Genomic DNA, 10,987 nt, shown 5'->3' with positions numbered 1-10,987 from the left:
AAAAGTGTACAAGTACAAATTAAAAGACACATACCCAATGCATTTAAAATATGTAGTTTTTATTGTGGGGTGAGTGCCAAGTCGATGATTATAATTACAATTCAGAAATGGGCTTGTGGGGCCAATATGGATATTTGACCATGTCCAACTTGGTCTCGGGGAAGGTGTCGTTGAGATCTTCAATGGTCATCTGGTCGAAGGGGATCATATTCCTGAACTTATTCAACTGCGAACATAAAGGAAAGTGAGAAAGCTATATGTATGATTTCTTCAGGCTACTGGCTAAGGTGTTTAAGCAACTATTCATTCTCACCTGCGCTTCATACTCTGCGACGCGAACTTTTGATGCTTCCACGTAAGCTGTGGCATCTTTGTCCTGAAGAAGTCCATTGTTAGAAACTCTCACCAAAAAACGGCTCGATTCCAGTGAGAGAAATCTCTTTTATACAATGTGTGGTGATGGTATTCATTATTTGATATTAACACTTACAGCCTCGACCTCCTGGGCGTTGATGGCAGTTGTCTGCGTGTCAACAGGTTCGGGGATCTTCAGAGCTTTGAACTATAAGTACAAGCCAAGACAATGATGCAACCAGCAAAGCAAATGACGAGAAGATTTCAATGGTTCAAACAAATTCCAAACTCATACTCTTAATGTTGGCTTGGAATTCTATTTACCTTCTTCTCAAACTCATCAACCATTCCAGCTTTGGCCACAGCGCTCTTGTAATAGCTCCAGTCTATGGCAACAGGAGACTCTGGCAGGGAAGTTAGTCTAGTTAGGGGAAAGGGGGGAAAAAAAGAAAAAGAAAAACAGTCCTGAGCATGTATTGTTTAGGTAGAATAGCACATGTAAACAAAAGTGGAACTTTTTACAAATGCTGCCAAAGCGCTAAAATAACTTTCAAGTTATTGAGAATGTCATCAGTTAGTACGCCTTACTTACTACTGTAAACCATATTTCAACTTGTCAAGACAAACTGTTTGTAGTAATTTTGTCTTTTCACCTTTAAAGAGGATGTTAGGAGCAGAAAGTTAGCGAACAAAGCACAATTTTGTCCAAGCATTTCACTGACACGGAATTATCACCAGTAGCAGCGGCATCTGTTTTTTGACCACAATTTATATCGACCATAAGAGCTTGAAAATAAATTAAACTATATAAAAAATAAAAAATAAAATAAAAAACGTAGCAATCCTTTTGGGCTCCTTGATGTTTGATCCATTTTGTCCAGAGACGGCAAAAGTGAAAGAGCAACGAACCAAACTTGACAATCAAAAGCAATGGTGATGACATTCAACTGACTTAGCAGAAATTGCATCACTGCGGGTCTTCAGGGCATTGAACATGCTCTTCTGGTTGGGTGGAACACGCTCAGCAAATGCCACCCAGTCGACGGCCTTCAGGGCTAAACGCCGGGCTGCCATCTTGGTAATCTGAAAGACACATAATTGAACATAATGAAAGTCTTGGGCATCTAAAATGAAGGAAGTCGATTAAAACGTGATGGATGTTGCTAAATAACGACAGTCAAATAGTTATGTTCACAATTGACTTCATCAATAATCAACTCATAACTAAACATTGAAGAACATTTTGAACACAACTTCAGTTTGCAGTTCAACATAGAAATGCAGCATTCAAATTTGTTCTACAATCATGATAAATTGCAGAACAGATTTACAACGAGAGCATCTCGGACTTTCATCAAAACGTGCCAATAAACCAAGTGAAATTTTGACTAAACTGAGACTGCTGACATAAAACTTGCTTACATTGTTTCTCAACATAACTATATGTTATTATTTTTACATAGCACCCCATAAAACAAAAACACACAAAACGTGTTATTTGTATACCTTCTGCCATTTAGTGGAGGAACATTTACATACATTTAATTAAATGTCACTTGCAAATACGCAAAGATACATGATGCAGTCAGATGAATTAAATGAAATAGCATCGTTTCCAGCAGCATACTACTTAAAAGCAACCCATGTATGTTGCTAAAAATCCTATTACACTAACTATTCATGCCACAATCCCCCCTTCGTCCTTGGCATGAAATTGAAATTGGCTGCAAAACGACGCTAGCATTGTTAGCTGGTTAGCCAAGGTCAGAGAAGACCTTTTCTAACGACAAGGTTTTTGCGAAACATCGAAGGGCAACAAGTTCACGTTTGCAAAGAACGGTCGGGTAACGAGTGCATTTGCACACAAGCACATTGGTAAAAGCCGATTTAGCCCCAGTCAATGAAATCTGCGATGAATGCTGGCGTCCTTACCTCGCTTCACCAGAGGAGTCCGTGACAGGAGGAATGATGAGCGGAAGTGATTCTTCTTTGAGCAAAACAGGTCGGCAGTGAGCAAATCGTCGCTCTCTGCTGGTCAAAAGGAATAATTACACGCGCTTGTGCACGAATTCCAGTGGAGAGCATTCAAGGACGGACATACGTGTTTTTTTTTTAATAGTAGGTTTTTCGTAGAATAAGTGAAAAAAAAAATCCAGAATGCTAATTTTAGCAATAAAATAGTAATACCGGTTTTAAAATTAACATTTTAATCACAGTTAATAAACCCTTGAATAAAATAGGAGTTTGAATCTAAGTAAAAAATGTCTGTGGTCATTATTTACAATTGCTAAAAGTACAAAAATGCTCAATGCAGGCCAAAGTATAAAAATGTAAAAATGAAATCATCCAATTTCAATTAAAATAGATCAAAACGAATTCATACGTTTTAATATACCAACTATAGGGGGAATGGCTTCATTCATTTACCGGATAAAACATTCTACTATAAGATTAAAAGAAATATGCTGGTTTTTAGTTTTATGATTTTTTAAAATCATATTACTATGTAACCTAATCAACCAAAAAATGTTGCCCTGCTCATTTTTGTTATTTTTATGATTATTTATATATTTTATTTATGAAAATTAAATGAATGAATTTCAAAATAGGAAGTAATTTATGACACTTTTATCAAGTAGTTTTGAGGAAACGTCTTGATAATAAATATTATAGTAGATAACAGAATAAAGTTTCTGTGGGTTGAATTAAAAAACAGAGTGGGCTCCATGTGCCTGTAAACTCAGGCATGAGTTTAAAATGCCCCTGCCATGAACATAGTGTGACTTTTTTTGCTGCATAAATGATAGTTACAATTTAATAAAAAAACAGACAGACAGCACAGCAATACTAATTTTCTTTGCATCTCTTTGTGTACAATGACATCCATGCGCCCATTACCTGAGTCACTCACCCTGCACCTCGGATGTGCTGGATCTCAGCTGTCTTCGGGCAGTAGGTGAGGTACATACTCCGTAGTCACCAGCCAATCGCAGTGTGAACATGCAGTTGAAATCATCTGTTTCGTATTAAACACCAATGCATGCATGTCCTATATGAATCAACTATTCCCAAATTGTGTGATACTGTCTCTGTTAATATTTTAAATCAGTCAATCACCATGTTCAAAGTTTCCAATTTACATGAATAGTTTGAGATGTTCATCTTATTTTGGATTAAGGTAATTAGGGCAAACTTTAACCACGTACTATATACAACAGATTAAATTACCTTCATATATTTGTCTTTTGCTTTAAAATTATATTTCTGGGGTGAGGCAAAGGTCAGTCTTATTACACAACAACCTCCAAAACATATTCAGATATGTTGTAACTTTATTTACATGTCACTATAGATTTTCATATAGAAAAGTGTACACAGTACAAAATAAATACAAAGGTCCTGCTTTTCCTCTACAGCTGGACTTTTTATTTACATAGGCTATACCACAAAATCCCATAAAATTCTATTGTAATCCTCTTAAAGGCAACGTTGGCAAAGTAAACACTATTTGATACACACATTTAATACAGTAATAAATTGTCTCTCTGCTGACAACTTCGTGGTAAGGAAAATAAACAGCTGAAGAAGACAAAAGTTGATGCTGGCTCTGAAGGCACTTCCTTTAAATACTTTTAACTACTCAGTCTCAAATACAGTCAATAAACTCATGCAAACTGCACTTTTTCTCCCCACAAATACACACATTTGTACAACGTCTATAACAATATAGTTTTCAGTTTTTGGGGGTAAGAAGAACGTGTCTAAAAATATTTTTTCCCAGTTGAAAATATTTATTGTGCATTTAAGTGTTTTTGCAACCTGTTTCCCATTACAGCACACACAGCAATGCTAAGACAAATAGTACATCCCGTACGTGACAGGTCCACCAAAGAGCCCTGGCACCGGCAGACTCGGCCTAGGATAGGGGTTCGAGGGGGCCCAAGTCGCTGAGCCCTGCACGTGCGCGCTGAGGGGAAAAGGCAGGGCAAAGGCGGACAGGACGGGCTTGGTGGCCAGCTTAAACTTCTCTAACTCGGCTTCCTGTAGCCTCTTGGCTTTGGCCCTGCGGTTCTGGAACCAGATCTTCACCTGGGTCTCGGTCAGGTTGAGCGAGTTGGAGAACTCGGCTCTCTCGGCTATAGAGAGGTACTGCTTCTGGCGGAACTTGCGCTCCAGGGCCAGCAGCTGAGAGGTAGTGAAGGGCGTGCGAGGTTTACGGTTGTTTTTGTGCTTCCGTAAAGTACACTGGGATGGACTGGAGCTCCCTGGTGCAGAGATAGAGATAGCAGTTATTACGGGGCCTATTACATACAATCAAAACGACTCGTTGTAAACGCATGCTAAGGAATGTTTGACAATTTTAATCATTTTACTCGTGTCGCAATATTGTGTGGAGGTCTATAGCGCTGGAAGAAAATGAAAAAAACAGCAAAGAAAGAAAAAGAAAAGCAGCAAAAGTAGAAACAAATGGCTTAAAAATAAAAAAATGGACGTAAGCTTGTGCTTAAAAAGATGTTTCTTTACACCACAATGTAGTGGTAATTTTGTTATAGTCTCTTAATCTCCTTACCCCGAATGTATGAGCTTGTTTATTCATAAAAATAAAAACACCTTGTGAGTTTTTCACGCGTTTTGCTGAAGCAAAACAACCCGAATGTATTAAAATTCAATTTACAAGAGATTTATATTATAATATGAGCAACTTAGCCCAATTGCGCAATTTATAAGCAAACAGTACTTTATTATTATTGCACGCATCAGGTGACATTACTTACGAGAGTTCCCCTGGAACCAAGTGCTCTGGTCGCTGTCAGCCGAGTGCAGCGTGTCCTCCGTGGAGCCGCTGCAATTAGCCGGCGAGCCCTCTGCATAAAAAGTCCTCGGAGAGTAGTGCGCCGCGGGGTTCTGAGCATGCACAGTCGACTCGAAAGAAGTCCTACAGGTGCTCTTCTTGGAAATCAAAGACTCGACGCTGAACGGGAGGCGGCTCCTCTCCTTCTCCGTGGTCATGTCCTTGGGCTGCGCGTCCTCCGTCTCCTCCTGAGGATGGCCAACTTGCGCGTCCTGGGACGGCGAGCCCTGCGCTGCGTTCATCGTCAGCCGAGGCGATGGGGCCATGCACCTCCTGGTGGCCCGCAAGAAGGAGCGATGGAGTCGACGATGCGTTCACGGACCGTCTCTCGAGTCAGCGACGCACACTTTAACTTTTACGCACGGACAGGAAGGTCTATAAGAGGAAGAGGTGTGTTACCATTCCTCGCTCCCACCAATCGGCTGGCTAATTTGGGGTCAGAGCGCGGTTTGGATTGGCTCAGAGCCTTCTAAGGAAACATCAAGAGGCCTCTGAAAGGAAAGACTACTTAATCATACAGACCCCATGCTGCGGGAGGCCATTCATGGCCCTCACAAAGTAGCTTAGACCAATTTTAGTGTAATTAACCAGTGGGGAGGACTCTCTCGACCATTTACATCCATTAGCCGGACAGTCCATCGGCAGCACTCTTAACTCGCGTCTGTTTTGCAGTCCTTCAACAAAGAATGGGACCTGCGTTAGAGCTGTACGGCTCACTATAAAAACGACTGAATGAATATCATGTCCTGCATTTAAAACCTGAAAATCTGAGTGCCTTTCTGCAGAGAGCTAATTTGGATTACAAAAAAAAAAATAGCTGTCAGTATAAAGACTTTGCAGAACAAAAGAGTCAGCCTTGCATAGGAGAAAATCAAATTAAACACATCCACAGAGAGCGACGAGTCGGCCTGATTGAGTCAAGCACGCATGCAGTATCACGGCAATTAAAGCCCTGTCATAATCCTTTCTAGCTTCACAATGGCCTCGCCTGAGAAGCAACAGGCCTTTTTTTTCTTTCTCCAACTCCAACTATTTAATAAGCCAGACAAGTTGAGTGTTGCAGGCGCCAGGCTTGGCTGGATCTCAAAGGAAGACACCTCGGGGAGAAAGGACTCGACCGTGCAACTCCACTGAAGCAATTGTCCCCCAAATATTTCATCCTGCAGAGAGAAGGGTTTCTCATCCCACACATTTGCTAGTTTAAAACTCATGTTGTAGAGTTAAGTCTAAACACACATTTCATCATTAAATAACATAAACGTCAATAGCAACAACATCTAATCCATTACGTCAAATCACAATCATGCTTGCTGTTGTGGTTGACGAACGTCATTTTAAACTTTCTATTTGATGGTAAATTGAGCAATTTGTCATCATTGAGTAATTATTACGCAATGGATTCTGAGTATATTGTTTAAAGCATCCTAACATGTCACTATACGTATAATGTGTATCCACAAAACAATTACAACTGGTAAAATGAGTTATGTATGAATTGTACTTCACTTGACCAAATATTCCCATACATAGTTGAAATGACTTTGAAAAGCTGCATTGGGTGGTTGATGATGTAATAGCCCCTCAGGTATGGCACAGCTTTTGATTGGTGACTCAACCTGAGTAAATCCTCATGCGTGTCCCGTCCTATTTGACAAAGTCTGTCTCCACACACTGGCGCCTCGTTCGTTACCCACATGGTTTGGGTTTACGTCTCTGTGGGCACCCTTCTATCTGCTAGAAGACTCAGGCAGGGTTTCATCTGCGGTCCATGCAGGTACAGCCAGTCATATAAGCAGCACATGTCTCTTCTCTCTTTCCCTTTAGTTTACTCTCTTCTGCATTATGTACCCCAAATGCGTTCGTGCAACAGTGTGCAGTGGAGTGAGCCATGTCAGAAGATGTTAGTGAGTTTGAAAGCAGATTTATCCATCAAGGTCAGTGCAGGCATGACAGGAAGCATGTTCCCTTCTGTTGACGTCATACATGGAAAACCATTCAAATGCGCTCACTGGTCACTTCATAAAGCATGCTTTCAGCATTTGCTGACATGAAATACAAGAGAAGCACCCAAAAAGAGATACTTTACAAAAAACAATAACATCTTTAACAATATTGGAAAGGTTCAAATTTAAGGGCAGTAAGTCATGAATCAGACAGAATGTGTGTCTTTACCACTTCAACATTTCATGTTTCATGAAACATTAAACATAAACATGTTGACTTCACTGAACTAAATTTATTTACAGAGAATGAATAAATAAATATTTATAAATAAATAAATATTTAATAAATAAATAAATAAATAAATAAATAAATAAATAAATAAATAAATAAATAAATAAATAAATAAATAAATAAATAAATAAATAAATAAATAAATAAATAAATAAATAAATAAATAAATAAACTATTTCCTATTTTGATATGGAATCCGCAGGCCAAACGTGCGCTGTGAGTTGAGCTCAGTTGTGAATATGAGTTACTCAAAAGTCTCATTCATTTTCATTTTTGTTCTCCTTCCGTTCATATGAGGTGAAAAGGAGCCCAACTTCAGGTTGCGCGACTAGAATGTAACAATATAATGAACTTTTATTTCCCACAACTAGATACAAACTGGATGAGAATTGCTTCAGTCCAGGTTTTAAAACCACTAAAAACCACAACCTCAAAAATTAGAAATATTTATGCCTGGCTGAGAATCAAGCTGATGTTTTTTTGGAACATATAAAAGGAAAGAGACTCCAAGTGTCCTGTTGTGATATGCTCTAAAAGCCTATTGTGAAACAATTAGCATTTAAAGCTTAGTACCTGATTCTGTCTTTAGAATACATATTCAAAATCCCAAGCAACATACTTGTCAACGCAAATTAAGAATCTCTCGTGTCAAACCAATTGGCTGGTTTTTCTTGGGCGCAGCAGATTTGACAAACAATGTGAATTGTCAAATTAGGCAGAGGACTGCAGGACATTTAAGTGGCTGTGTGCACACTGTGGTCACATTTCCGAACCCAAGGCTACTGCAATTTTATTTGCTCAGAGTCCAAAGGTGTGTTGCAGTACATATAACGAGAAACACGGCAGCAGCATCAATTTTTCATTTTCATACCATGAAATCTTGAAAGGGTCAAAACCAGAAAAAAAAAAAAAAAGTTGTTTTATCAAAAGTTATAAAGCAATCACAGCTACAGTGCTAAATCGATGAATGCACTCCATCTTGATCAATCACATGATGGTGTCTTTCTTGAAATCACTTCCTGGTGCCCACGGGCACCACAATGGTGACCCCTACGTGAAACATTTCAACCACATTTTAATGTTCTATAAAATTCAGTTTAAGTCCTTGAGATGAATAAAAGCATTTAAAAAAATAATGTCTACTACATCTGGTTTTAATGAAACTGTTATTCTTGTTCTTTTTGTGGCTCTGAAGGGAGACATCAAAATAATAAATCACAACAATCCCAGATTCATTTTTTTAAATCATTACATCCGTATGAAAAAATAAATAAAAGGAATCATGTGACCAATAATTCAACTTCATTCAATTTAAACGTGCTGACGGTTGAACCATCATAAAACGTTTCCTGAGAGTGGAAGTGCTGACACAATGGTGCAATGAATGGGCAGCACTCGTCTTATAGCGATAACGTTATTGCAGGCCCTGAAGCTCAAAACAAATGTGTGTGTTTGAATATCGTGAGATTACAATTTCAAAGTGTTCCCCATGCGAAAGGGAACAATGGCGTGGGTGGGAAGTTAAAAAAGCGGGTCTCTTTCAAATAAACAAGCATGGCTTGCTTCTGAAAAGGATTGCAACGGAGCAGCCGCATTGGTTCTCAGAGGATTGGAAGCAGCCACCCTCTTCCTCCTCCTCCCCCTCCTCCTTCTCCTGCTCAGCTTCCTCACACGGTAAAGCCAAACAACCCGATGGAGCCTCCTCATGAGCAGAATTCAGCACATTTTTAATCCCACTTTAGTCCACCACCTCTGCCTTCATCTTCCCATCCTGCATGAAAGTCGAAGATGGGGGTGTCAAACTTCCTTTTTTGCGTGCTATTGCTTAATGAGCCTGAAAATACAATTGCACTGTTGCGGCTGTGAAGATAGCCTCCAGGCTGGTGTAAATTAGCAGTGTGAGGAAACCCAGAGGGCTTGCTGAGCGTGCAGAATAGGGAGATGTGGCGAGTGGAGAAAATCCTGTTAGGAAACTGACGCGGAGGAATCCCGTGTCTTTTGGACCCGACTGTGGCCGACGGGCTCACTTGTTGCACGGGCAAATCCCGTATCCATGACAATGGAGCGACTTCCAGACACTCGTGAAAGCCATTATTTCGGGACGGTTTTGAAGCCGCAATTCCAGAAAATGGCTCTTTTGAGGTGCTCCCTTAATCATCACTCAATTGAATTTTCTATGCTAGTATAAAATTTAAGTGAAGGTGCCGTGGTGAGAGTTTCCCACATAGCATATGTCCTCTCGTGAGCGCTGGCTGCTCTTTTGACCGCTCCGCTTGGCATCTGCTGCCCGTAGCCTGCCTATATCTGCATTCTAATGCAACTATCCTGCTGGGATGTTAACTTTAGGCCCTCCATAATTGATGGCTTCCACACTTCAGCCGCCCCCCCCCCCCTCCCTTGCCCTCTCCCCACCGATTGTTGGTATATCTCTGTGGTTTGGGGGTCTTTCACTCACTCATTGTTCTTTTATGGAGGAATTATAATAGACTAACGTACGGGGGGAGCAAAGAGAAAGAAGCCATGGAGTAGATAAAAAGAGAGTCACTGCTGATATTTAGTGAACTCTGAAGGGGGAGTTTTCATTCTCATTCTGCAAGTTTGGCACATGCCTTCTGTTACTAAGTGGCAGTGCATTGAAAGAGAGCCTTGCATTTCCCATTCTGTGTCTCCGCTAGGTGCCTCGACTTACAACCCTGGCAGCTGTTGGGCCTTCTATGTTGCTATAGACTCCTCTCCACAGGTGAGCTGCCCTACCCAACTCCCAGTCTCCACTTCACTCAATGGAGCTCCTTTCAAGTCGTCGACCGTGAGTGAGTGTGTGTGTGTGTGTGTGCGTGCACAGAGCAGCACAAACCAAAGCAAGCAAGGTGATTTTAAATATCTCACAAAATGCTTGCAATGGTGCTACACCTGCAGAATCACGGCCTACCTTATATCAAAGATGGACAATTGGTATCCATCTACACGAAAATATCCTTGTTATAAACTCCCTTCAAGTCTTAAAAAATGTTGGTGAACATAGAATATACTTTTTACATTAAAAAATGGGAGGCGGTGGGTCACAGAAAAACAATGTGTATTGCCTTTTCTTTGTTTCCGAGCAGCCTCGGCAAGGGGCTTTAAGTGTTGAAAAACATGAAGAGAGGAAGAATATACACAGCAACTTGGTGATTTTGAGGACTCCCATTGGAAGCGGTAAGACTCCAGTGTCACCACACCTGCCGTCAGTCGTTGTCAAAGTTTTTGCACTTTTATTACCAGTATAAGAGTTAAACTGTAAACTGCTGGGTAAAAAGTAACCCAAATTGGGTTAAATAGCTAAGACAGTGCTGCATCCAAAATGGATCGAGCAAATGATGGGTTATTTATTATACCTATAACATTAGCTTAAATTTTTACACTGGGTGTAAAGTACCTTTACAGATAAGTTAAACCTACCAATAAATTGTTTACCTGGTTACCATTATGGCTGCAGTTCAAAATAGTAATACAAATTCTATTACCAACATTTTCTAAGAGGAAGCTATTTTTTTCAATTTAAGTGGT

General features: G+C 40.1%; 2 protein-coding genes across 2 annotated transcripts; both read right to left on the bottom strand.

Moving 5' to 3' along the window:
* Positions 1–42: 42 nt before the first annotated feature.
* atp5pd (ATP synthase peripheral stalk subunit d) lies at positions 43–2,385 on the bottom strand. The gene is made up of 6 exons (XM_061275328.1): positions 2,287–2,385; positions 1,307–1,437; positions 679–775; positions 491–562; positions 314–376; positions 43–226 (listed from the first exon to the last, which is right to left on the bottom strand). Exons 2-6 carry the CDS (start codon positions 1,426–1,428, stop codon positions 95–97), a joined length of 486 nt encoding a protein of 161 aa, XP_061131312.1. The 5' UTR covers positions 1,429–1,437; positions 2,287–2,385; the 3' UTR covers positions 43–94.
* A 1,283-nt stretch (positions 2,386–3,668) lies between these two features.
* LOC133151599 (homeobox protein MSX-2-like) lies at positions 3,669–5,623 on the bottom strand. Its single transcript, XM_061274768.1, has 2 exons — positions 5,130–5,623; positions 3,669–4,619 (listed from the first exon to the last, which is right to left on the bottom strand). The coding sequence occupies exons 1-2, from the start codon at positions 5,470–5,472 to the stop codon at positions 4,204–4,206; spliced, it is 759 nt and encodes a 252-aa protein (XP_061130752.1). The 5' UTR covers positions 5,473–5,623; the 3' UTR covers positions 3,669–4,203.
* Positions 5,624–10,987: the final 5,364 nt, after the last annotated feature.

This window comes from Syngnathus typhle, linkage group LG3, assembly GCF_033458585.1.
Source record: "Syngnathus typhle isolate RoL2023-S1 ecotype Sweden linkage group LG3, RoL_Styp_1.0, whole genome shotgun sequence".
Classification (NCBI taxonomy): Eukaryota; Metazoa; Chordata; class Actinopteri; order Syngnathiformes; family Syngnathidae; genus Syngnathus; species Syngnathus typhle.
The sequence above is the reverse complement of the archived record's forward strand: the minus strand, read 5'-3'. Positions and strand labels throughout refer to the sequence as shown.

Excerpts from the sequence above, each read along its gene's own strand:
- atp5pd (XM_061275328.1), bottom strand. The coding sequence starts at position 1,428 with ATGGCAGCCCGGCGTTTAGCCCTGAAGGCCGTCGACTGGGTGGCATTT. Across the intron at positions 563-678 it reads TTGATGAGTTTGAGAAGAAG|TTCAAAGCTCTGAAGATCCC; the intron begins GTAAATAGAATT and ends TTGTACTTATAG. Across the intron at positions 227-313 it reads TCGCAGAGTATGAAGCGCAG|TTGAATAAGTTCAGGAATAT; the intron begins GTGAGAATGAAT and ends TTATGTTCGCAG.
- LOC133151599 (XM_061274768.1), bottom strand. The coding sequence starts at position 5,472 with ATGGCCCCATCGCCTCGGCTGACGATGAACGCAGCGCAGGGCTCGCCG. Across the intron at positions 4,620-5,129 it reads TTGGTTCCAGGGGAACTCTC|GGAGCTCCAGTCCATCCCAG; the intron begins GTAAGTAATGTC and ends TCTCTGCACCAG.